General features: G+C 33.2%; 1 protein-coding gene across 7 annotated transcripts in view; it reads left to right on the top strand.

The window, feature by feature from the left end:
- The window catches only part of LOC143257345 (uncharacterized), a 50,292-nt gene extending 29,423 nt beyond the window's left edge, over positions 1-20,869 (top strand). For all 7 annotated transcript variants that reach the window (XM_076515868.1, XM_076515867.1, XM_076515872.1 and 4 more), the window contains 17 exons: positions 130-218; positions 3,384-3,490; positions 4,916-5,190; positions 8,478-8,631; positions 9,425-9,550; positions 10,179-10,311; positions 11,712-11,857; positions 12,341-12,475; positions 12,889-13,111; positions 13,593-13,768; positions 14,967-15,068; positions 15,560-15,676; positions 16,073-16,170; positions 17,215-17,383; positions 17,727-17,868; positions 18,347-18,468; positions 18,913-20,869. In XM_076515868.1, the coding sequence (XP_076371983.1) occupies positions 130-218; positions 3,384-3,490; positions 4,916-5,190; positions 8,478-8,631; positions 9,425-9,550; positions 10,179-10,311; positions 11,712-11,857; positions 12,341-12,475; positions 12,889-13,111; positions 13,593-13,768; positions 14,967-15,068; positions 15,560-15,676; positions 16,073-16,170; positions 17,215-17,383; positions 17,727-17,868; positions 18,347-18,468; positions 18,913-19,284 (2,686 nt within the window). In that variant the 3' untranslated portion in view covers positions 19,285-20,869. The remainder of the gene's footprint in view (positions 1-129; positions 219-3,383; positions 3,491-4,915; positions 5,191-8,477; positions 8,632-9,424; positions 9,551-10,178; positions 10,312-11,711; positions 11,858-12,340; positions 12,476-12,888; positions 13,112-13,592; positions 13,769-14,966; positions 15,069-15,559; positions 15,677-16,072; positions 16,171-17,214; positions 17,384-17,726; positions 17,869-18,346; positions 18,469-18,912) is intronic.
- The last annotated feature ends 7,073 nt before the right edge of the window (positions 20,870-27,942 follow it).

The raw sequence follows: 27,942 nt of genomic DNA, 5'->3' as shown, positions 1-27,942 counted from the left end.
TTGTTCATGGTGATTCTGACATTTGTTGTTCATGTAGAAAGTTGTTACCTGTTCTTTTTCTTGCTTATTTATTTATTTTTCTATTACATAAATGTAAAATTTAAATTTATTTCACTTTGTTTTGTGCAGGTGGCCACTGAGAAGGGATCAAGAAAGAGTTGTAAGAGTCAGCCATCTTATTAATGAAAGATCTTTGATATTAATCTACAGACATTTTGGTAAGTGTAATTAATTTTTAGTCAAATATTTGTTGATTGTTTCAGTTTGCAATAATAACAGTGTTAGTTGTGGTATTGCTTTAAATAATTTGTAGAAAATGCAGTTTGGTTTGGTTTAGTAATTTGATAACATTAAAGCACTACACTTTAGTGTAAACGGTATCAACAATTCCTAAAAGTGACAAGTTTTAGTAGACATGATACTATGATGAAGAAATTATAAAAGTAGGACTGTAACATATGCATATATTTTTGTCAGTCTGCTAAGCAAGATGCTACACTGTATGATGTGAAGTAAAACACAAAACAAAAAATGTGTCTTTCTCAAGTTACACTGTAAAAAATAAAAGTTGTTAGACAGAGTATTAGTGATGGAATGTATTAAAGAAGTAAACTGATGTACCTGTTCTGTACTCACAAGAGTTTCATGCCAACTAATGTGTCAGGAACTAAATATAACTAAAGGTTGTGATTAGGACTGCTTCTGCCAAAATGAAAGTTGATCAACATATAGTTCGTGACTGTGTAGGGTTAAGATCAAAGATAGCAAATTCCACACACACTGTTTGATCATGTACTGTTAGTGCCTAACAGTGTATTTCATAATTCAGGAGCCATGAGCTAACTGTACAATAAAATCTGGAGCACAGGGACCACAAGCTAGCTGGTTAATAAAATCTGGAGCACAGGGACCATGAGCTAGCTGGATAATAAAATCTGGAGCACAGGGACCATGAGCAAGCTGGTTAATAAAATCTGGAGCACAGGGACCATGAGCTAGCTGGTTAATAAAATTTGGAGTACAGGGACCACGAGCTAGCTGGTTAATAAAATCTGGAGCACAGGGACCACGAGCTAGCTGGTTAATAAAATCTGGAGCACAGGGACCACGAGCTAGCTGGTTAATAAAATCTGGAGCACAGGGACCGTGAGCTAGCTGGATAATAAAATCTGGAGCACAGGGACCATGAGCAAGCTGGTTAATAAAATCTGGAGCACAGGGACCATGAGCTAGCTGGTTAATAAAATTTGGAGTACAGGGACCACGAGCTAGCTGGTTAATAAAATCTGGAGCACAGGGACCACGAGCTAGCTGGTTAATAAAATCTGGAGCACAGGGACCACGAGCTAGCTGGTTAATAAAATCTGGAGCACAGGGACCTCAAGCTAGCTGGATAATAAAATCTGGAGCACAGGGACCAAGAGCTAGCTGGATAATAAAATCTGGAGCACAGGGACCATGAGCAAGCTGGTTAATAAAATCTGGAGCACAGGGACCATGAGCTAGCTGGTTAATAAAATTTGGAGTACAGGGACCACGAGCTAGCTGGTTAATAAAATCTGGAGCACAGGGACCACGAGCTAGCTGGTTAATAAAATCTGGAGCACAGGGACCACGAGCTAGCTGGTTAATAAAATCTGGAGCACAGGGACCTCAAGCTAGCTGGATAATAAAATCTGGAGCACAGGGACCAAGAGCTAGCTGGATAATAAAATCTGGAGCACAGGTGTCACAAAGTAGCTGGATAATAAAGCTTGGACCATCTACACAATCTTTTCACATTACAGGAATGATTTTCATATTATTTTTGAAAGTGGAAGTGAGATTTCTCAACCAATAAATATGAGCTAGTAGCATGTAAACTTGGCTGTTCCATTATTTAAAACCAACACATCCTAGCAGCATGTAAACTTAAAAAAATAAAAATAATGACTGAACAGCTATTATATGAGACATGTTTAATTGATTCTTATAGACTGTAGTTGTGGTATAGCTGTGTCAACTCTACACTTAATGTCTTTCTGTACTTGATTAACTTCACTATTTAGATAACTTGTACATCTGGCTATCAACACCATGAATGTACACGCTGAATTATTTTCTCAAGGAAACTTGCATTCTAGTGTGTGTAATGCATGGAGACAATATACTTAGATGTTTGTATACACTGATTATGTGTTACTTATTTTCTTGTCTCTTAACGTCTATTACCAGTCATCCTTTTCCCACATATCAGGTGACCCATTTTATATGTACTGTTTTTTTTTATACTCCTGGTGTATTGGTTAATACAGAGGAACTAATTACAAACACATCCTTATCTTTCTATTCAACCTGTTTCTTTCTCTGTTTATCAAACCTCACACGAGCATGTTGAAACAGTCTGAGATAAACTCTTAATCCTGTCATTGGTTGATGTATTAGGAAAAAAATTCATTGTTTATATGTCTGTATGTATAAAGCAGTTAACCTTTTCTCTGGAGCTGTGGTGCTTATTTTTTTGTGATGTGGTAGAATGTTACAGTTTTCAGCTTCTTGGTTACTAGAGCAGAATGTTTAAGACAGTCACACTCGTTCATTTTTTTGTAGAATTCACTCCAACAGTACTTTGAGCGACATTACATCCACTTTTCACTGTTACGTAATTTATTAATCTTGATTTGATTATATGTACACGAAGCACACGATCAAACAAGTTGAAACATATATGATCCTGTTTGTTTTTTAATTTAATATAAATTGTCAGTATGGAGCTGTGGATGTGGGAAATGTCACAACATGTACCTAAAACTTCCATGAAAGTTCAAGAAGTGATGAATTAAAGTTTAATCCAAACAACCTTGTTTCTGTGTAGTAAGAGGTGTACGTGTTGTAGGTTCTGTGGTGTAATATAAGTACACAGACAGATTTCATGCTCTATTCATTCCTTATGGCACGACATAACAAAAGTGTTAATTAATGCTTTTAAACCATATAAATGTTCATTTTAAAAGTGACATTGTTTTGAAAAGTGTTTTGTCCAAGAATGACACATTATTAATATTATTACTGTTGTTACAACTTTAGCTTGCATTGTTTCATGTTTTAAAGAATTACAGTTGTGAAAGAACTAGTGAGATAAAGACCAAGTTACAGAACTTTAGGAGGTGAGAATCCCATGTTTTAGCAATGTTGGATCTAATTTTCCAACAATCATCTTGTGAACAGATCAAAATACAAACTGTTAATCTAAACAGTTGTTGAAAGAGAAGTAAAATAATATTTGATTAACCAAACTTTTGTTGTTACTTTTAGGATTTATTAATAGTCTTGGAGCGATTGTCTCTGTCTGTCATTTTATTAGTGCTTAACGTCCTAACTTATTTCATGCTTAACTTTAACAGATCGACTTCCTGTTGGAGTGATGATATCGGGTGGTGAGTGCTTGGGTTTAATCTTCGCTGATTTAAACTGGACTGTAAGGAAAGTTCGGGATGTTTTGGATGAACTAGTAAGTCATTAAACAACTTGTTTTTCTATGATACAAAACTGGAATCTGGTAATATAATAAATCAAACTACCTGGAATGAGTAGACACCTAGAATTTACGTGTTTTACTATTTTGTTATATTTTTCTCAGTAGTTATTTGTCTTCAGTTTGCTCTATGAAAATGTATTTCTTGACTTTAAGGTATGCAGTTGATTTAGGTAATGAAGGACTAATGATTGGTGATGGTGTTTAAATACAAGCCATAGTTCTCGGACTTCACTGTGTAGAAGGCTGTAATTGCTGTTTGACTGGCTTGTTCTTGTCTTCATTAGACTTGTTATTCCAATGACTTTGAATCTAGTGAACTTTTGTTCTGGTACTTGGAAAAGGAAAGTCCCAGTGAGATGTTCTCATAATATTTCAAACCAGGAATTATTTCATAAAGTAAAAATTCAAACATTTAAAATATTGAAAAGAAGAGCTGGGCTTCATCTAGTGGTTGAATTACATTGACTGTGAGGTTTGTGCCTCTTTGCCAAAAGAAATGCACTCTGAACTTGCAGGCCTGTGGATGATAGTGATGGGTGAAGCTCCACTATTCAACCAAATTGAAATATCCCAGTTGACTGTAGGTGCTGTTGACAAGTTGTCATCCCTTTAGTCTTATCAGTGTAAAATTATGGATATTATGTGCAGACAGCCCTTATGTAGATTTATATGAAAATCTGAGACCAACTGAAAAAGAAAACTTAAAGCTTCTCCTGTAGTTTATTCAGGCAGCAAAGATGTTGAGAAGATGGAACAACTCTCTTTGAATTAGTATTTACATCAAACAAACAAACAAACAAACAAACAAAAAAGATAAATGTTGGAGAGATTTGTTACATCTTCTCAACATGTTGGTAACTCCCTGTAGGATGGTAACCCTTTTTAGTTCTATTAAGTCAAACTTAGTTTCTTCCTCTAATATTCTGGTTCTTCTCTTCATTTTATCACAAGATTATGCCCACCAGCCAAGCCAAAAATCTCTCACAGTGACCTCAGATCTGATGAAGATGAGTAGAAGCATCATCACTAGTGTAGACACAGTTGAAGTCGGAGAAGACATATATAATTTCTAGCATAGATTCACAAATTCAGTTGAGTCCTGATCTAGAAGATCACAAGATCTTTAAAAAAAATGTTGCAACAACAGATATTCTATAGTGTGTAAGTAATTTGGCTATCACTTTATGTGTTGGGGGTGTGTGTGTGTCACATCTTGAAATATTTTTTAAAGGAGGACCCAGTAAAATAGTTCAAAACTTCTGATTGGGTAAAATAGAATAACTAATAATCTGTATTATTGTCTACAGAAAAAAATTCAAATTTCAACTGTGAAACTTCATTTACTAAGAATCATGTGGAGCAAACAAAGATAATCGGAGTTCATTGTTTTTATTTCAGCTAAAAGAAATTCACAAGTCTATCCGATTTCAATACATATTTTTGGAGTACCATGGTTGGCCGTTATCTCTAAGACAAGAACCTCTACTGACCTTGGTGGACATTTTAGTTGGTCAAGATATTTATATTAAGTACGATGGATTTTCTTCCCAAAGTGTGTCACCTTTGTCATTCGTGTCCTTCTCTCATTCTGATGATCGTAGCACGACAACAGGCCAGGACACAATAGATTCAGGCAGTGTTTCCAGTGTCAGAGGGAGATTAAAAATTGGAAAGTAAGTTTACAACTTTAACTGAAATTCCACAAGTAACAGAGATCAAACTAAATGTTCTATTTCTAAAATTTCTAATGTAGGTTCCATCTGCTAGTTGTTCTCATTCTGTCTTCTGACATAGAAAGTTAGACAGGATACCAGTATTTTTATTTTTAGTACTTGGGTATTTTGTTTGTGTTATGTCATAAATACATTGATAAACTGCTTGAACTAGTAAGAAAAAAACTTTTGTTACAAGTTTAACATAGTAACAAATGTACATTGTTTTAACGAGATTGTTATTATTGGGTACAAGTAGTTTACATAAATACAGAAGTGTGGAACAAAGGGGTCACATGACTGGAGATTGCTTGACAGCTTCGTAAAGGTATCTTGGTACTCCAGGGTGTTGGTTGAGTAGGATTCAGTTAAGATGGCTTCCTTTATTTTGTCTTTGTTGATGTTTGATACTTTGAAAGAAATAAGTTTTTAATAGCTATACTGTGGCTTTTCAAGTTGCAGTAGTGGTAAATGTGGTAGGGCTTTTTATTATGTTTGAATCTGGTTTCCAATTGTATTCCAGTTCCTTTCATGTATAATTCTCAACAGTTATTTCATGTTATTTTGTAAGTGATAATGGTTCTGTGTGATAAAGTGTGATGTGTAGTTAGTAACAACTTTCATCTGATTTCAGTTTGACAGAATTTAATTTTTAACAGCAAGTTTTGTCTAGAGATGGATGGTAAACTTCAGTGTAATTGTTTCAATCATTTGTGTCAGTTTTTCTCAAGAGTTGACTTTTGAGAATTTCATTCTGGTGGTTGTGTGAGATGCCATCATCCATAATAACTGGTAGAAATTTGTTATGTGAATGTTTTTTTTAAGTTAATTTCTTCATCTGTGTTGTCCACTGAGCAAGAATCTTGAGGTTGTGTCTATAAAGTGTGATGTATTAGATTTTGTTTTGATTCTGGGGGATGTAGATGTCAGTGTGAGTGTTCTTATGGTGAGTTTTGGTTTTTAATTATGTGTCAGGTCTAGAAGTGTTTGTGTGTTTGGTGGTTGACATATTGAATGAAGTTTAAAACAAGTGAAACAAGCAAAATTATCATCTTCGTATTTACACCAGTGTGGGGGAAGACAGTGTCATTGTCACATCTGTACCAGTGTGGGGGAAGACAGTGTCATTGTCACATCTGTACCAGTGTGGGGGAAGATAGTGTCATTGTCACATCTGTACCAGTGTGGGGGAAGATAGTGTCATTGTCACATCTGCACCAGTGTGGGGGAGGATAGTGTCATTGTCACATCTGTACCAGTGTGGGGGAGGATAGTGTCATTGTTACATCTGTACCAGTGTGGGGGAAGATAGTGTCATTGTTACATCTGTACCAGTGTGGGGGAAGATAGTGTCATTGTCACATCTGTGCCAGTGTGGGGGTAAGATTAAAGTGTCATTGTCACATCTGTGCCAGTGTGGGGGTAAGATTAAAGTGTCATTGTCACATCTGTGCCAGTGTGGGGGAACATTAAAGTGTCATTGTCACATCTGTACTAGTAGAATATATGACTTGTGTTTCAACCTTTATCATAAATATTTTGGTAAGAAACCTGGTATTCAGTACTGTGTTTATTAGCCTTGTAGCATTCCCACAAAAATTACTTTATTGCCCTCTGGAACAGAGGAATTGAGGAACAATGGACCTGCCTTAAAAGTTAGCAATTACAGTCAAGATAATGCTATAACCTTTAATACATTAAAAGTATCTTCACAAAATACGTCAGATTATTAGTATACATTACATTAGTAAATGTTATGAGGCATTAGTACACAAAAATGTCAGATTATTAGTAAACTTTACGAGGTGATAGTATGCAAAATATTAATTTTTCTGTAAGCTTTTAAGGTGTTTTAAATAATAATTTACTCATGATTATATGATTTGAACATGAAAAATAGTTTTCTCCATCAGAAAATTGTCAAATTTCACATTCAAAATGTGATTATTTTCAAATGTTTTTGTTTAGAAAAATCTTTATTTTACCTTTTATTTTCACTATTGTATCTTTGTATGGGATTAGTTGATTTGACTGACCTCATAACCACCATTTAAAAAAAAAAGGAAATAGAGATAAGTTGCACTTTCTTAGTTCTAGAATGACAACAAGTTATAACAAGAAACCACAGATGTTAACTCTATGAAGTTAACACAAATAGTTTTAAGTTTTGAATATGCTTCTGAGCATAATCATTTTGAACAACATAGTGGCTTTTTATAGAGATAGTTTGAGTGTTTCTTACTGTAAGACCTTATATCTTCCAACGATTTAAACTGACAGTTTGTCAGCAGGTCTCTCTTGAAAGGCAAGACTGAAGTAACTTGCACTGGTGTTTTTGTTTACCTGCATGACAACTGTCATGCCCAGTTAACGTATTGTCAACCACTGCTACCCCTGGCAGACACACATGTATATAAGGGTGTATAAATACAGAATATTATTCCACTAGTGTTCTTGTTACAGCAGGTATTATTAACAGAATTTAAAAAATAAGTGCCAGGAAAAACAAACAAACCAGAGCTGCAGTAATTGTGTAAATAAATTACACTAAAGATGTATATCATCAAAATACTTTCAGCTATGCATATATTTTCTTGCTTATGTAAAAAATTAAAAATTTTTTTGCATATGTTGTATGTGTGGCCCCTTTGGTTCTACCTGCTCTAACTACAGATACCTAAACTCAGCATTACAGGTATTAGCCAAACCATGCAGAAATAATTCTTTAAAGCAAACCTGATTTCTAAATATTAAGAACTGGGCAACTTGGAAAAACCTAAACTTAAATTAGACAACCAACCAGCCTGCTACCTCAAACAAAATAATTATGATAGTATATAACCAAAGTACCTGAGTCCATACCTGACAACAGACTAATTAAGGAAACTACTGCTACTACTACAAAAATCTTCAAGTTTAAAAACTTAATGTGATGTCTGTTTTTCCTCTTTCTCTTCTAGGTGACGTCTGTTTGCTCTCTTTCTCTTGTAGGTGACGTCTGTTTGCTCTCTTTCTCTTGTAGGTGACGTCTGTTTGCTCTCTTTCTCTTCTAGTTTAAAGAATTCTGACATTTTCCTAGTAAGAAACATTTTAGACGATGTAAGTGTAGTCTTCAATAATGGGCTATTTCTCATATATAACTGGTGATAACAAAACCAAATTATGTGTCACAACCTGTACATAACAACCTAATAAAAAATTTCAAGAAATTCAATGCAATATTTTGATTAGAAATATCATTGTTTCAGATCAAAAGAAGCTGATCAGAAAACTGTCAGTGATAAATTTTCAGTTGATGTGGACCCTAAACCTATTCTGATTAGTTACGTAAGAGCAGAAGCTGCTGAGTATGCATTGGTTTTGAAGGAAGAACTGGCCACACTTGGGTTTAGTGTTTACCTGGTGAGTGGCAAATTCTTATGTGGAATTGGTATGTAAAAGTGTATGTTAACAATGCTCGTCTGATCTAGTAACAGTGACATTTTCATGTAAAAAAACGTGTTAACAATGCTTGTCTGACCTAGCAACAGAAACTTTTTTGTGTGAAAATGCCTGATCTAGCAAGTGATTTTTTTGTGTGAAAATGCGTTAACAATGCTCATCTGATCTAGCAAGTGACTTTTTCGTGTGAAAAAGCATGTTAACAATGCTCGTCTGATCTAGCAACAGTGACTTTTTCATGTGATAAAGTATGACAACAATGCTTGTCTGATATAATAACAGTACTTTTTAATGTAGCAGGATCTACTGATATGAAACATGTTTGCTTAGAAGTAATTATTAAGACTACAAGCTTGTTTAAATTATTATCACTTTTTATGTTTACAATAAAATTCTATTAAAGTTTGGTATGACTGTCATTCAGAATCATCATTCTCACTTTCATATTTGTAGGATTGTCTTAAAAACGATTGCTACTGGTAGATGTTTACTTAAATATACAAGATATTTTATCCAGAAACATTTGCTAGTCATTAAATGACATTGACAACTTTAACGTTTTGAAATTTAAGGCCTAGTTCTTGAAGCAGCTTTCAGTGAGACTATTGCATTTATTTTTAGAGCTCAAACATTGTACTCCAAAAGTAAACAAGGTATTCCCATCAGCACTTGCTCCAGTAACTTTATATTTAACTTATGATAAATTCTATATACAGTAATATCAGTTTTCTTTGAAAATCTCCTCTAACATTAGGACGTTCACGAGATAAAGACTGGAACTGACTGGCAAGATGCTTTGAACCATGCTGTAAGAAACTGCTCTGTGTTTGTACCTCTAATAACATCTATGTATGGAAAAACCCAGTGGACAAATAGAGAAGTATGCACTGTTTGTTTCATGTCTTGTATTTAAGTCTTATGTCTGTATACTTTCTATATAGTCTAGTATCATTGTGCCTCAAGTGTGAATTTTTAGCCAGTAAGATCCTTCGAAATCTGTATCTTATTGTACCTCAAATAAGAATTGTATGGTGGTTACCAGAACTTCTTTCAAACTAATATTGTACTATTTGTTTGTTTGTTTTTAAGCAAAGGTCCAAAGAAAGTTTTTCTGAGATGTTTGTTTCTAATGTAAATACATTAGTGTCAGAATTTGTGAAATATAAATATTAAAGAGCAACAAAAATCAGTCTGTTAAGTTTTATCTGTAAATTGTCACATGTTTCCTTAAAATGTTATTCTAAAAGACTAATAAAACACATACTTGTATTAACAGGAAGAAAACCATGCCTTCCATTTATATTCCACATTGTATAAGTTAATGCTAAAGAGCTTACATGATGTACTTTTGACATTTTGTTCTTTGGTTATGTACCTGATACCCTTCTAATGGTTTTTAGAATCTTAAGTGTGCTTCATGCTAAAAATACAGAATATAAGTGGACTTAAAAATATGAATAGTGAAACCATGGAAATAGTTTCATAGAAATATCTTTTTTTATCACTAGATAAAATTGGCAGACATGTTGAGGAAGGCTATTATTCCAGTCAACTTTGTGGACACTTGGCCTCCTGAATGTCTTGCCATCCAGTTTGCCACAACCCAGTATATTCCATGGAAAGTTCCAGAAAATGCACATGGTAAGACATTTATATGTATGGTTATGTTTAATGTGTAGGCATTAAGAGCATAGGAACACTCATGTTGAAATGTAATCAAATATTTTGAAATCTAAAGAAACTTTGTGCACTTAGAAGATGTAGCTATAAGTTGTGGAAGTTAAACTTTGTACAGTTAAAAACAGCAGTAAGCTGTGGAAGTTGATCTGTGTACAGTTAAAACCAGCAGTAAGCTGTGGAAGTTAATCTGTGTACAGTTAAAACCAGCAGTAAGCTGTGGAAGTTAATCTGTGTACAGTTAAAACCAGCAGTAAGCTGTGGAAGTTAATCTGTGTACAGTTAAAACCAGCAGTAAGCTGTGGAAGTTAATCTGTGTACAGTTAAAACCAGCAGTAAGCTGTGGAAGTTAATCTGTGTACAGTTAAAACCAGCTGTTGGAGGATACATATTTGAAATTAAACTTTTATTCATTAAATGATGTCAGTATAATCCTTTTTATTCCAAAATACATTAGAAAAGTGACAAATGTTATTAAGAATTCATCCAATAAATTAATGGGGGGAAAATTTAACAGAAACATTTATTAATGACTTTTGTTTGTAAAGCAGACGCTGAGCATATATGTGATCTTTGAAAGTAGTAACGTGGTATTATGGATGATGAAGTTGTAGATGTGGTTTAGTTAAGACAAGAGTGTCTTATTTTTCTTCCTGTGAACCATAGGTGTGTATTGTTTTTGTACATTTTAATCAACTTTAATTCAGACCACAGAGCTTTTTTATTTTATCAGGAAAGTGAAACATATCTAAATTACATCCAGAAAATACATAAACACACATATACATACACTCCAAATTATGACATACAAATTTCACCCTGAAAATAAACATTTGGGGGAAATTGTGAACAAAATGCATGTTATTGTATTTTTGTCAAATATCCTTGATTAGAAAGTAAAAAAACATCTTTATTTTGCATTTGTAATGTTTTAATTATGTTCTATAATTTGTTACACTGCCACTGTAGTTGTATTTCATATGTTTATTACTTTCTTTTATTGCATGTATAGTACAAACTCTAATAATAATAAATATCTTTGTAAATTTATTTTAATCTAGTGAAATAATTATGCTCTTCTAAAAGTGTGTTCAAGCAATGTCTTAAGTTTTCTTAAATCTTATTATTTTTAAGTTAAAACTGAACTTAGAAAATTGTAGCACTTTTGTTATTTGTGTCATTAAGGACAATTTAAAGGAAACCACATATGGAATTGTAGGTGACATTTTGCTGTTTTCATTGTACATGAGCATTTATTCTGATCACATTGAAAATATCAAAATGTTTTTCTACAATAAACAACTAATAAATCATTAACTTATTACATACAAGGTAAGTGGATCAAATTACTATTATTGTTTCAGAAAAGGGTGAACTAGAATCAAAATCGAGTGTTTCTAAAAGTTGGGATGATGCAAACATGAGAAGAGTTTCCAGAGAAATAGCAGAGCACTGTAAGACGGTTTTAAAAGTACGATTGAGACGGAGGATTTCTTCAAAGTCAAAAAAAGTACGACATTTAATTGTCTGTTTCACACCAGTCAGATGTTATTTTGTTGCTTGGTAATATTCCTTTAAATGGGTCTTATGAAAATTGCATGCTGTATGTATTGTGTTAATTCAAGACTACAAAGGTATGTTTAATTTATAAAACATAGAACATTACAGTTTATAGAAGATAAACCTATCAGTGTAGGTTAACACACATTCTTTGATGAACAAGAAAAAAATGAAACTTAGGCTTGGAACCAATGAATAAATCTTTAGTATAACTTAATGTAAAAGTATAACAAACAGAGAAGACCTGGATTCAGAGACTGAATCTGTCAGTGTAGATTAATAAGAAATACATTAACTAATACTTCCACATATTTAAATTGTTTGTCTAATTCTAAACTGATGTACATATGAAGTTTTAAGTTTAAGAGATATCTTTATAATATTCATGTAATAACAATAATATAACACATTAAACAAATATTTCTTTTTTTAGAGACCTGTCTCTACCCCAGTAACTCTTTCTATTGATGAGTTTCCAAGTACACAGTTAAGTTCCATCAGTGAAAGTCCCGAAAAGAAGGACAGACAGTTTATTGTGATTTGTGTTCATCCCAAGCAAAAGAATATAGTAAGAATTTATTTGTAACATTTTAAAACAAGTTAATTTCAAAATTAATTCTGGTTAGTCACAACAATGCCGTCTTCTGTTGGGAACCAGAAATGTATGGGCAACATTCTGTGTTTTGTTTGAGCTATACATAGGATTTTTTAAAACTTTATTATAAGTTTAAAGTTTTGAAACTTTAGTTGTTTTACTTATTTTTGTTAGAAAAGAAATCTGATCACAGGCAACGGTCACAGGTGTAAGTGAATTTCTTTAACAAACATTTTTAATACATTTTACAGAAGGACTTATGAGTGAACTACACAAGAATACAGTTTTTAAACTTGTTTTAATGACTGTAAATTATTAATTTGGATAATTTTGTTTAAAATAAAGATCTTGGATATTGTAAATAGGCACTTAATATAATTAAATAGGCAGACCAACTGAGAACACTATTTGAAGAGGATGAGTTAGAAGTGTGGTGTTCCATTGATGGATTAGAACTTGTGGAAGAAACATTTGAGAGTGACGGGTTTCTTCCATCTACTCCTCAGGATCTAATATCAATTCCAGAGGAAAAGATATCCTGTAGGGATGAGAATTATTTCAACAGGAAAATCTCTGGTTCTTCTTCTCAGACAGAATCTGTTAGTAAAGGTACGTTGTCCTCAAAATGAGCTATTGTAACGGTAGGTTTGCAAGTCCTTGAATGTAAGTTTCGTTTTTTTTAATAATTTCACGTAAATGTGATGTTCTTATTTAATTGCTTTTGGTTATTTGAGAAATATTCTTTAGACAGCTAAATAATTTGTCACCTTAGTCTATATAAAATATTGTAATAAATACAAAAAATTTAGTCATTTGGTCATTTTTATTTTAGCGTTTGGACTGCAATGTCATAAGCTATTTTACTTTGAAGTATTACTACTTATGTGAACTATGTTTCAGGATTAATCTATTTGTTTAATACTATTTTTAACAAAATATCTTTTCAATAATTGACCAAAAGATGAAGGATAATTTACTATTTCTATTGTGCTGTAAGTCTTTTGAAGATTTCAAGCTTATGTCTCTCACTGGTTAGTATACATTTTATCAATAAAACAAACTAATCTCTGGGAATGTTCTATTGTTTTAGGAAGGGTTCCTCTCTTCCGGGTAATGTCGAATATGGTTGATATTAGTCCAAGCTGCTTTGTCTCTCCAGAGAGGATGGAGTGGTTGAAGACGTTCCAACAGAAGGTTGACCAAAGTGGTGTGGTGGTGGTAATAGTGTCTGAAGATTATACAAGGTCAAGGATATCTCAGCAGCAGGTACTTTTAGAAGGATATCTGTTTATCAACGGTGAAAGTGCATGTTTCGGAGATTATTGCGTTGAATATAGTATTGTTTGGCTGTAACTGACAGATTAATTCTATACATATTACAGGGTCATAGGTCAAAGCACACATGTCACAACCTCTTCCCAGAGTTATCAGTGTATGTCTAAACTTGGCATCAAAAGGATGTGTCTGAACTTTGAATTGTAAACTTGATTTTGTTTTACTCTTATATGACCTTTTCAGTGACCATATAATTAGAAATAGTATGAATATTAATGAACTTGGACACTTCAGTCTTATATGTTTTTATATGTTATATAAAAGCCACCAAGCCTACAAAATGCCCTTCCTGTGCTATTAGTTCTCCTCAACATTTCTATTATGTGTGTGTGTAAAAAAAATCCCTTGTGTGGTTATTTCATCTTGCAACTCATAGGTAAATGCTTGCAATTGTTGTTGTTTTTTTCTCTCTCTCTTTTTGCTCTGAGCAGCTAATGTGATTCATTTATTCTAGTTAAAAAAGCCAGTCAAATTATAATAGTTTTGGAACATTCTATTCTAATACCCAATATATTTTTTTATGTTTAAAATGCATATTCGAAAAGGACCATTAACAATTTTGTGAAAAATCAAAATTGTAGGGAAAAAAAACTATGTTCTGGAGTAGAAACAACTGAAATATGTTTTAGCTGTAATGTAAATTTATATCTATATATTTAACAAAAGTAATTGAAATGTACAAATTATAATAAAAAAAATAAAGTTTGTAAAATTAGCTTCAACTGTAGAGCAACAGACCATTACTTTCAGGTTCTGTGGATGTTGTCAAGTAATAAAATTAACAGCAAACAACTTGGATAAACTACAACTGATTGTATTTCACATTTTAACTGTTGTTCTGAAGTTGTGAAATATTTTTTTTCACTTGGACTGGCTCAGTAAAAAATTTGTAAGTTATATACAAATCATTAGAAGAAATAATTAATTGAAAAATCTTATTTTCAGAAATGGTTTCATGGTGATTGCAAGTTTAGTTTTACATTAAAAAAAAAACATGAGGGCTTGAACACTTTCTGGTTCACTTAAATGTAACATGCCATGTTATGTGCATTTGTTATGAATTGAAAAATATACAAGATTGTTATGGTTTCAAATTTGGATGGATAACAGTTACGTTTTTTGTTTCCAGATATTCTACATAGAACACAGAAAGCAGATTGTGCTGGTTAAAGCTGATAACAGTCAAGTTCCGAAGTGGTTTACTATGTTAACAGGAAATGATGTCATCACAGTAAGTGTAAACTGTTGTGAAGTGTCACTATTATAGTGTTGATTTGAGATAAATTGTTACTTAACATAAACCAGGTGGTCTCTCCTTGAAGATAAAATACACAACTCAAAGTAACTGAAAAACACAAAATATCACACTCATTACTTATGAAGATTTAACGTTTAACCAATTGATGTAAAAAATAGTTTGAATACAACAGTTTTTGTGTGTTGTTTTGAACCAAACTGAGCAGTCGTTAGGAACCAAAACATCTAGTTGATGGTGACATGAAAAAAACTTGTAGTTGAAATTATGCAGTCCCTATAGTGTAAACTTGTAGTAGTTCTTTTAATATGCATCCATTAAATAGTTTGAACCATCTATTTCTTAATGATATTTTTTTATTATGAATTCAAGGATGCTTCATCAGTTTGAATGTAATACATTGTAGGACTTTTTCAATTTATAAAATGTATTTGATTTTTTAAATGTTGTGAATATTACTTTACTAGAACATAGGAAGTGAACAGTCGATCACCGCTTTAAAGACACGTGTGAAACGAGCACTCAATCCAGACACATCTGTCACGCCAAAGGACGGTACAGTTGAGGCAAAGATGAATTATCTTGTAAGTACTGGATCAAGAAATATCTTTTGAACCTGCTCAGAAATACTATTCATAGCTTGGTCTCTTTAAGTAACTAAAGCAATAACCAGCTATTACAGGAGATAACTATGTAACATCTGTAATAAAGTGACCCTGAAGAGTTTCAGATTTTCAAATATTTAGTTTGTATTCCACAAGCTGTCAGGTTTAACTTACTGATACTCTGATTAAATAATGACTTCAACTAATCTATAAAAAGGCATAGTTGAAAAAAAGTATTAATTTGTTGAAAGTGTATTTTTTTATTCATTTGATTTTTTTTTTGCAAACACAGGTGATTATTGTATTATTAAAAATGTTATTTTATGATACTAGGTAAAGCATGGTAAACATGTCACTTTTTTTCTGATATTATAGGTGAAATTTTTAACAAAGAATACACCACAACTAGATAACTGTGTCTTTGTCACAGGCAGCAGTAAACTGCGCAACCATAGAACAGAAGAAATATGTAGGTAAGTGGAGAAATGTTGTACCTAAAGAAGAATTAGTTAGAGTGATTCTGTAAACAACAGAGAAATATAACGTACAAAATCTGGGTAGGTGTATTGAAATTGAGAATGTTTGTAAGTTATGTATATTTTTATAAGGAATTTATCGCTTACTTCTAGGATGAGGTGTTTTTTTTTCAAAAGCCAGCCTTCATTATCCCAAAACGTTTCTCACAAAGTTGGACAATCCACACCAAATTAATAAGTAACTGTTAATTATGCATTTAAAGCACAAATAACTCAAAACAGAATCCTCAAAGTCAATGTATTTGCCTTTCTAATTGGTACATAAAAAGAGTTAACTTTCATTGCTTACTGGGTCACTGACTTTGGTCTTCACTCAAGTAAAATGTGTTTGGGTAATGGCGCCTTTCACCAACATAATCACATAGTTTCTGGCTTTTCTATAACATGTTCTGTTGCCATATAAACATGAATGAGTTATAAGGAATTGTGATGGGTGTTAAAAAATTTATTGATATCTCAGAAGATAAAGGTCAAAGGTTCTGGTCTGTAAATGTCTGTAGTTGGTAACTCTAATTGTTGGATATTTTGAAACTTGTATAAGGGAAGAATGAATATTTAAAGTATTGAGGATGTATTTAAATATCTTACATTAAGAAAAACTTGTATTAAAATTGTGATATGGATACTTCAACCCCCACCTGTGTAAATAGGGTTAACTGATATTCAGAGTAGATATCTAAATACATGAGAAAAGATTGAGAGTGTATTTTATTTTTTGGACCAAATGTTAAATAATTCTTCATTGAAAGATTACTTTGTTTAGATGGGATCAGACTTGGAACAAATTGTCCAATGTTTTGTTAATAAGTAGATCACAGGGAAGTGTTTTGAGAATTCATATGTGGAGATCACTTGGTCAGTAACTTTTATAATACTGCCACACACTCTGTCTTGTGCATCTATGGTAAAACTTATAATGTTTACAAAGATAGGTGTTTTATCCTGGAATCCACTTCATTAAAGATATTGTTTAACCATCAGAGCTATTGGACGGGAACTTGCAAAGGTCAAGGATCTCCAAGTAGTGACTGGTGGAAGTCTTGGAGCACCAGATATTATTGCCAAGACATTTTTTGATGCCAAAGAAAACAATCTTATCTCTACGTCAAATCAGTCTGCTGTTCAACATGTGCTTCCTATGAGAGATTCGGTAGTTATTAACATTTTACTTACTACAAGTATGAGAGAGTTAGAATGTCTTATTAGTAAATCAGTATTTAAAACATCTGTTATTTCAAGTTTCCTTTTACTAGGCATACAACTTAACTAAGTCAAGATACTTGGCTAGTTCTTATGAATAAGTGAAATCAAATTACATTTGTGTAATTCCACGAGAAGTTAATATGAGAAATGATTATGTCCACTGATTTCTTCCTGTAAACTGTTTCAAAATTCAACTTTGTTTAGGATGAATTTAGTAGATACTTAATTGAACAAGACTTTTTACTTTACCCACAATGTGTACTCAAGTTTTGTTTTTACTTTCATGTCAGGAAGTTTCTCCCACTGCTCGACAGAACTATGATGGCAGCTTTGATGCTGTGCCATATGGAAAAACTTTGTTTCTTGGCGATTCTCTCAAGGAGCGAGATACAGCAGTTGCCCGCATGCTGGATACGTGTATCGTTGTGGAAGGTATATTGGATTGTAATACTTTAGAGTTAGGTAGAAGTTCCTCACCCTAACAAAATAATTTCAAACCAGGAAGCATATATTTCTTAAGTTAACACTCAAGTTCTACTTCACACATTTAAGATAAAAAAGGTATAATATATCAGAATGAGTATTTTGTTGGACAGAGTGCTTTACTAATGGACCAGCAGTATCAAATATTTTAAAATGTCCCTTAACTTCCTTTATCTTTAGCTTGTGAATTGTTTATTAACCTGAATGACAAGACATCACGTTGAACCACGACACTTCAACATACAGTTCAAATTGTATCCATTATTATGTAGAAAACCAAATTCTACATGGACAGCAATAGTGGTAATGCTTGTTTTTGACCACCATAAGGTGGTCTCCACTAGAAGACACTACAGAGAATATCTCCAATGTCTTTTGTTTGGTGTAATATCTTCTGGCAACTAAAGTTTATCTTCTTGTATTACAGGAGGCCCAAATGCAGCTCACATAGTGACAGAATTCCTTTGGAATGATCACTTTGTCATACCAGTCTTTTCAACAGGAGGAGCTGCTGGTGGTCAGTTTGGAGTTCCAGTGAATTTGTTTGAGGTAAAATACAAATTTAGTTTTATACTACCACAGAATAACTCCTGTAGTAAGTAAGGCTAAGAATTTGTTACAACAATGTCTAGTGTTTAGTTTATTAAAAGGTGTTGAGTGGAAATACTGAAAAATATTATATTAACCATGTTACATCTGCCATCTCCAACCAAGATGCATCAAGCATATGACAAACATAGGTGTGATTTTGGTGCCATATATATTATCAGTGATGCAAACTAGATGGAATAACGGAATTGTAGTTATTACCAAATGTATTTAAGCCATTTACAATAACTTGATATTATTAACATATTAATAAATATAGTAAAATATAATAAAAATAAGGTATTAAAGGTACTAAATAACCTGTTCCTTCTTAACAATCTTCAATATTTGTGAACAAATTTTTTAACAGTAGGTACATGTAAATCTGTCTTTGTTTCTGTACAGAATCCTCCAGCAGTATCCGAGGCAGACTGGACAGTACTTTCTGATAAGGAGGCTACTCCAGATGATGTGGCAAGAGCTGTTGTGAATATTGTAGGATCATTAAAACGGTCCATAGCGTCACATTCTAAAACTCCAGAAAAACCTTCAAGAAACAAAAATAAACTAAAGTCTAAGAGCAGGAAAACACGCGAGTCACAGAGAAAAAAACTGATCATGCAAGAGCAGGTCACAGAAATAGAGTCTTTAAGAATACCAAAAAGACATAATAGCGAAGAACCTCTTTCAGGGTGGACGACCAACTCTGTACACAAGGGGAAAATGTTTCGACTGCCTGCTTTTCTTAAGAAATTACACAATGCCAAGACCCAGTAGTAGAGAAGGGTTATCTTCCTTGTTAACACACGACAACACCAGACACTATGGTACAAACTGTGATGGTTCACATTGTAACAAATTAAATGACTGTGATGCACGTTGCTCAAGGTTTATCTTGCATAAATGTGTTCGTATATATGTTTTCATCAAGTGCAGCTTTTGCAACAAAGCATGTTTTTTGGGGGGTTTTTTCATGCAAGTTCCTATACACTTTAAGACACTGCAAATCTATAAAATACTTCTTTGGTACACCAGAATGGCCTGTTATTTGCATTTAATTTCTGAAACAATATATTTTAAATTTTGGAGTTAGAGATAGATTTGTAAGCAGTTGGAAGCAACTGTCTTCTAATCTGTGAGATCATAATGGTTGGGAGAGTTAATACAGATATTTCTTATGTAACTTACATACATATTAGACATGTATATTTACTGACTTAAGCATTTAGGGCTCTAAGTACACATGACTTCCTGTTACATCACAAGATGTTTTCAACATCATTGCAGTAGCTTTAATCTTAAGTAATTTTTATACATAAAAATGCACCTTAAACAATTAACTGTGACTTATAAGTGAGTTTTACTTAGCAGTAACTCGCACAGTTTAGTTTAAGGAACACTTCCCCCACTCATTCTTTATTAGTGTGACAGATAAGTTAGTTGGTCTAACCATAACACCATTTTAATGGGTTTAAAAATGACTCCTCAAAGGTCAATGGCATGTATGTATTGGCAGTAATTGGTGTTGTTTGTATACTTACATTCGTAAATTACAAATGGCACAAAACTAGTGTCAGGCTACTAATTTTGCAGTAAAGACCATAACATTCTAAGAGCTAGTTTGAAGCACTAGAATATTATCTACTTGAACAAAGGTTCACTGCAAAGCAACATGTTAGGAACATTCAAGTACAACCATGCAATGTGGGTTTATTTCTTTCATATGAATTTAATACTCAGAAACATGGCATTTTCAAAGTCTAGTGTAGACCAACAAAAATAAACATTCTGCCAGCTGGAGAAAAGGTTTGGCAGTTTTTGATCTCATGTGTAGACAAGCTAGTCGACAAACAAATCATTTTTGGATTGTGAAAGTGTGATCAAATATTTTAATACAAACCCTAGCTAAGTATACCTTAAAACCCCACACCTCTGGTAGGTACATCAAGGTTCCTGTGGACTCTTAAAATTGTGAATGAAAAATCATGAAACTTCTCTAATTTTACAACTAGTGGTTGAAACCATCAAGTACTTGAATAAGTTATTTACTATTCGTAACATTAGGAGTCACACAAAAGATATAAAAAAAAAATTGTTGTTGTAATTAATTGTGAATGGGTTTTTAATACATTTCACATAGAAAGTAGGTATTTCACCATATTTTATTCTGGCTAGTTCTTTACAGTTAATATGAAGCAGTATATGAACATCAACTGTTCTGAAAGTGTAAAGACAAATTAATTACCAGTGGAAGGTATATGTAATATCACTTGCTACATAGAAAGAGCAGTAAAAAACATCTTAAAGGGAAAGTTTGTATTTATTTACTTACCTGAAAGAAATAAAGTACTTTGATAATTTGGTTTTCAGATTTTACTGACTTTAATTCCTTTTGCTACAAATGTGTTAATTTCAGCTAAATAATTATATTGAAACTGAACTTTTTTAGGTGACTACAAGATGACAACAGCAGGCTTCATGTCACCTAATGAATGTGGTCTGTCTTTCTTGTAAAATTCCATTACTGTAACTTTATAAGTTTGGTTTTAAAATATTTCTTACAACTATTATCTAAGTTTATTTTCTGTAATACAAGTATTGTTACAGCCAACAAAATCCTTCTGAGCTGCAACAGTTATAATCTGTTAAATTTATTAATTAACCAATCATAACACTTTCAATAACTGTGCCTAGAATCAAAATAAAACACGTGAAAAGTTAATTTACTGAAAAAACAAATTGTTCAGGTAACAAGCGTCACATCAGTGCATTTAAAATACGAAGAATATATGAACTTTTCTAAGACATAATCGATTTTTTTAAAGCTCCATTTAGCAAATCTTGTGTTAATGTGTTTGAATTAGCAGTCTAAGGAAAATAAACACCACATTAGTGGATGAATTAAGTTCTCATGGTTCTCAATAGCTGGAATGAGTTTCCAGAGCACCTACTTTGCTACTTTCTTCTGATAAACTACATTTATAAAACAGTGAACTTGCTGTTTGTTACCCTGTCTTTCAATTGTCTCGATCTGGTTGTCCTGGTCAATTAAAAACAAAATGGAAACAAACCATTCACAAAAAACTAAAAACCTGTTAGGTAGTAACATTCTACATAGTGCAACTAAAAAAAATAAATACCGAGTGAGTTTTTTAATGCTATCACAGAAGACAGAACCAAGCTGGTCAAGTAGATATGACTTGTATGTTGAAAGTGTTAGTCCTGGTTTATTTTCTTATCTAGAGAATGGCTCTTGTGGTCAAAAGGTTTGAGATCCATAAATGGGCATTGAACTGTCATGTGAATCTAAGAATTTGATTAACCAATAACTTATGAAGCTCATTGCTTGTGTTGGTACAATGACAGTTACTGTGGCATAGTTCTCTAAATACAATATGTGACTTCATTTCTAATGGACAGGATGTCTTGTTTATCTGGGAAAGAACAGCAGAATGTATAAAACAAGGATTTGAAGTGGTGATTACGTATATATCACACTCCAGTTAGTTGACTGATGTTTGAAATCAACTTTGTTTCCCATGGGTAAACCCTTTTATTTTATTATGAAACTTACAGTAACTGTTATGATGTACAACTTGAAGACTTGTTTCGAGTGTACGAGATTGAATATTGAGAACTTTGGTGATTTGACATGCCAACCACTAAGGTTTTTTTTTCTCCCTGCATATAAAGAAACAGATGGATACAGTTTTAGAAAATTAGGAGTAAATAGTATCATATGACATGGTTAAAATGAGCCTATGTACTTAGTGAGGGTGGGTGTAACAGTCTTTTCAGCTGTCAAAGTAAAATAAAGGTACATTAATTCGAGGTTTTTAGGAAACACCGTAGAAGTCAACTGTGTTTAAGCTTCAAGTTACCTAGAAAATGTCAGTTTTACTTCGTAGTATGGCATGAATATAGTAGATATTTCAAGATCATAAAGCTTGTTTCAGAAATCTGTATCTAAGATGACAAAACCTTCACTTCAACAATTTGATTAACTATTCTGTTTATATTGTTCTGGTTTCTTTCTCCCATAATACCAAACATCTTAGCGCGTTATACAGAAATATGTCCCATACACAAAAGTGACAAAATCACATAAAGCAAGATAAACCATAGAGAATATTACAGATTAGTTACAAACCAGGAATATAATTTTCATGGTCCATGAATTTTTCTAATAAAATAAATATAATTATTTATACAGAAAATATGTCAAGCCCATTACTGGTTAAGTTAGAATTAGGGAAAATGTGTAAAAAAAAAAAAGCATTTCCTAATGTAATAAGGTTATAAACAATAAAGCATTTCCACTAATATATATGTATTATTTTAATTATTAGCACAATAGATGGCACCACATTTGGATCTTAACCAATTACTGGTTAAAAATTTAATTCGTGACAACGGTTAAGTTCTTATATTTCTTGATTATTTTGAAGTTACGCCAAAAACTACACTAAAGGCCTATTGCACTCTGCAAAAATCCATTTTTTAATGTTGTAAGTTCGCAGACATACTTAATCTGCCACTGGGGGTCGTATTTTTCTTCTTAATATTATAATTTAAGTTAATTGAACTGCATTTGTTAAAAATAAACAACTTTTTTTTTTCTTTTTATGCGATATATTATTCGGCAATAATGGGTACCCTATTTAATAGATTTAATTTACTGGTGTAATTATAACAATAGCTTCATCAGTTCTGCAAATATGAGGTGAAAACCCCGAAGGTAAACTAAATAGATAACCGTTGTGTCAATCATCTCATTCGCTTGTGTAATTCCAACCAAAGTTTAGTACCGATTGTGTGTCGTTTAGGCGTAGGGTGAATTTGACTTCGACATTAAAACTAAATATATATAAGGTATATTATCAAATGTTTTATTCATAAGTAACAGTTTTTAAAGAGTGAAAATTTCTACCTATCCACTGTGCTCTGAAATAAATAATTATACATACCCTATTGATTTTTTTTTTACGATAATTTATACTTTTTGCCGTAAGGGGGTGAAGAATTCAACTTACGAATTTGTAGCATATGAATGTTAAACAGCTCTTAGTTATAACTTCAAAGATTTATTTTACGTGTGTGGTTTTCAAAACTATCAGTAAAATAAACGATCGGTTAACTGTGTAAATTAAATAGGATAATTTTAATTATAAATTGGTAGGTGGCTTAAACGAATAGCAGGATTTGATCGTTGTTACTGTTGTAACATACCCCAGCCCCAAAGTGCAGAATTCAATTTCGCATAACAATATAATACTCGTACTTACTGGGTTGAAAGGACGGATACATATGGTGCTGTATTTCGATGACGCTATTTTTATCCCAGTACCTTTAAACGATGAAAAAACAGGAATTATTAGTTCATTTTATAAATAACCTTATTGAAAGGAACTAGGCAATTGCTTAAGTGTGATTATTTCAATTAAGAAGTAATATCGTTAAAGTTAATTGATTGGCGGGACACGGCTTGAAAAATAAAAAGACAGCTTTTATTTTCAGATATTTTTATAAAATTCAGTCGAAAGGTTCCACACAATTGTAAAAAATTGTTTTACCTTTTTAAACTTCAATTTATTTTTTAATATTTGAAACAGTACATTCGTATGTCTGTAAAAAAATTTAGCGTAAAATTTGAAGTGGCATACGTCAGAAAAAGAGCGAAACAAACTGCACTTTGTGACGAATGCTTCCCTAATTAACAATGTGAATTCATATTTAAATCCTGGATGTAGTAATATATTTACTTTAAAATCACAATTGTATGAAAACTTTGAGAGAATTTTTGAGCATCTATTTCTTTTCTTTTTTTTTGTATTGGTTGCGTTTATTTTCTTGACATTGCGCCCCCTAGCGACTCCTGAGTAAACTTTGTATTTATGACGTTAAATTTTCGGGTTTTATCTCCGTGATTGGAACAGAGCTGGTAATCCACCGTGTATATTAGTGCTTAATAAAGAATTAAACTTAAGCACGCGTCTCCTTTATTCCAGTTTGAACCTGTTCGTTTATAGGCTGTTACTTTGGTGAAATACATATTTTAAGGTTCATCTCAATTGTTCTAAATGGATAATGTAATAACATAGATTCTCAGTTATAACTCTGCAGTATTGGAATGGTATTGTTGTATTGTGAGAATAATCATTTAGTTTTTGCGAACTATTTATCGGTCTTGGTTTAGTTTGAAGTTTTATTTAAATTTTGAAAAGAGTTTTTGCTTGTTACAAGTTGATCTGTATCTCTCTTTAAACTAATTGCTTTTATTAAGTTCAAAGTTTTGTTATTTTAGTTATATTATACAGAATTTTTTCACAGCTTTTGTGTTAATAATTATGTTATGGTTGGGTTACTACGTTTCAAATTATAAACTTCAACCTTGACACAAACTTGTGTCACCTAGCGTCATTTATAAGAACTAGTTTCATAATATTGAAGAAACAGGCCTAGTAGTGTGCATACTTCTTCATATTATTACCACGTCCAACAGGTAACTTTTCCTAGCTAAAGAATACGCAATTATAAAAACGTGACAATAAGATTTATGGTATTTTCTATACCTTAAAGAAAAACTGGGCCCTCTGTTGGGCGGATTCTGACCTAGATGTTTGTCTTTTTTGTGTGGCAACCTCATTAGTTTGCGTTAATTCTCATAGAATAGTATTCATTTTAATTCAATGCATAAAAAATTTATTTATTTTAAATAAAGGGTTCATGATTTCTTGTCATATTCTCTTATTGACCTGTTGGAAACAGAGGTGACAAATTATGAACACAAAAGATGTTTATATTTAAATCGCCAGTTAGTTTCCGCATACTATGTTAAATATTTCATCCAGAAAAGTAGCTGTTGTTCAAATTTGGCACAATACAATAATCATAATATAACTGATGAATTACAATTAGTTGTCAGTAGCTTGGAAACCATCTCACGGTCAATGTGACTGGTAACTATGGGAGCTGTTAATAATTAATATTTTTTCTATGGCTGATAACAGAATAATGTTACAATGCGAGCTGTTACTACAGGTAACAAACCAATTTAATGGAAAACGAAGTTCGAAAGATTGGAACCACATTACTATTGAAAAATCAAGTACAAACATTTAAGTTTCATAACACCACACTTTACCATTCACCTCTTTTCCCTCAGAGTCCCTCGAAGCAGCTTATTTTCAATTAAGTAGTCCCTCCTCTCAGAACCTTGTCGTCGTCGTAGGTTGAAAGATGTAAAGAGTGGGTTGAATATATAGGAGAGAAGGAGTTTCATCTTGTTTCCCACACAATGGCCTCATTGAAATATTAACAACGTTTTATTTCTCATAAGTAGGGAGGCTACAGAGATAACTTTCTTCTAACACTGACGAAGAAGTTGGTTCCAGAGAAATAATTAGTTTTATACAATCACCAGTTTAATTCTCAGAATCTCTATATAGGAAGGATAATACAAGACAATACGAGGTCTGTTCAAAAAATACGCGGACTGTTTGAATTGCGCGGCTCCAGTTGGTTCCAGGGGAATCCGCTTGGTGTCGCTAGGTTCGTACAGATCAGCTGATTACGACGCCATTTCCCGATTGCAGATATCTTCATTTGTGTATTAGCTACGCGGTTTTAAGTGAAGTGCGATTTTTTCGTTTGGCGAATTTCAGAATGAATGACCTGAAGGAGCAACGACTTGCTGTGAAATTTTGTGTTAAACTTGGAAAATCTGCGACTGAAACTTTTGCTATGCTTAACATGGCTTACGGTGATGTTGCTATGAAGCGTACGGCATGTTTCAAGTGGCATGAACGTTTTAAGGATGGTCGACAGTCCATTGAAGATGATGAGCGTCCTGGACGTCCTTCCACGTCAACTGACGACCCACACGTCGACAAAATCAACACCCTGGTGCGGGCAAATCGACGTCTGACTGTCAGGAAGCTTGCTGAAGAGTGTGGGTTATCAGTTGGATCTTGTTACGAGATTTTGACCGAAAAATTGAAGATGCACCGCGTTGCTGCGAAATTTGTGCCTCAGAACTCGTGAGTTTTTGGCCAAACACTCGATCACTGTTCTTCCCCTACTCACCTGACCTTGGTCCTTGCGATTTTTTCTTGTTCCCCAAACTCAAAAGACCCTTGAAAGGAAGAAGATTTGAGACGATTCCCGAGATTAAGGCAAATGCAACGAAGGAGCTGGAGGACATTACAAAAGAAGCGTACCAGGACTGTTTCAATAAGTGGAAACACCGTTGGGAAGGAGAGTACTTTGAAGGGGTCCCAGACCTGTAACTTCTAAATAAAGTACATTTTGTTTTATGACGTCAGTCCGCGTATTTTTTTAACAGCCCTCGTAGAACGAAGCGATAGTATAATTAGGCCAACAACGCTAGATGTAGGAGATGACCGAGGACCTAAGGACAGAATAACGTCACTGATATAAATATAGCTTGTCGGATACAGCGTTTTACAGCCGTTTAGAAGGATATTTTTTTCTCATCAGTAAATATCACATATAGGACAAACTTTATGAAATCATAGGTTTGGTTATTCACATGCTGAGGCTATTGTAAGTTATCCAAATGCAACATATTCTTAATAAACAGGACATTACAAATCGTGGTATTTCTTTGGGTTTCACACCTTGCCCACCGTGGTCAATCTTCACTATACATGATTGTTTCTTTGTTTTTTGAACTTCTCGCAAAGCTGAACAAGAGCTATCTGCGCTAGCCGTCCCTAATTTAGCAGTGTAAGACTAGAGGGAAGGCAGCTAGTCATCACCACTCACCGCCAACTCTTGGGATACTCTTTTACCAACGAATAGTGGGATTGACCGTCACATTATTACGCCCCCACGGCTGAAAGGGCGAGCATGTTTGGTGCGATGGGGATTCAAACCCGCGACCCTCAGATTATCGAACGCCTTAGCCCACCTGGCCATGCCGGGCCACTACTATGCGTGAAATATCTATTATTTTGATTCCTAGTGCAAAAAATGCTACCTAGCTCAATAAGATAACTGTTCCCTTGCTGCCTTAGGATTCCACACATCCTGTAAACATAACACACTTGAAGCGTCCTCATCAGATGTGGTTTATTCACGTGAAATTATCATATTTTTATCCATAAAATAGCTACAATCAGAGAACACATAGCTTAGCCCCCCGTCTCTGTACAATATAGATCGATGAAACTAGGAACAGGTTGGACTTTTTTGTAAACTCTATCAAATCTATATAAAAAATCCAAATTGAGGTTTTGATGATCCACAGACGAGGATTAACCTAACAGAAGTGTCTATAGACCAAAAAATCATGCCGTATGTTTCCAACGATACTCTATGAGTAATATTATTTTCACCTGAAAGCGTTATGTCATTCTATCTCTCCGATAGTTCTCCAATATTATGACGAGTAAAGGTGATCTTACATAATTT

Source organism: Tachypleus tridentatus, chromosome 7 (genome assembly GCF_004210375.1).
Source record: "Tachypleus tridentatus isolate NWPU-2018 chromosome 7, ASM421037v1, whole genome shotgun sequence".
Taxonomy (NCBI): domain Eukaryota; kingdom Metazoa; phylum Arthropoda; class Merostomata; order Xiphosura; family Limulidae; genus Tachypleus; species Tachypleus tridentatus.
Note: the sequence above shows the minus strand (reverse complement) of the source record. Positions and strands in the feature narration are given on the sequence as shown.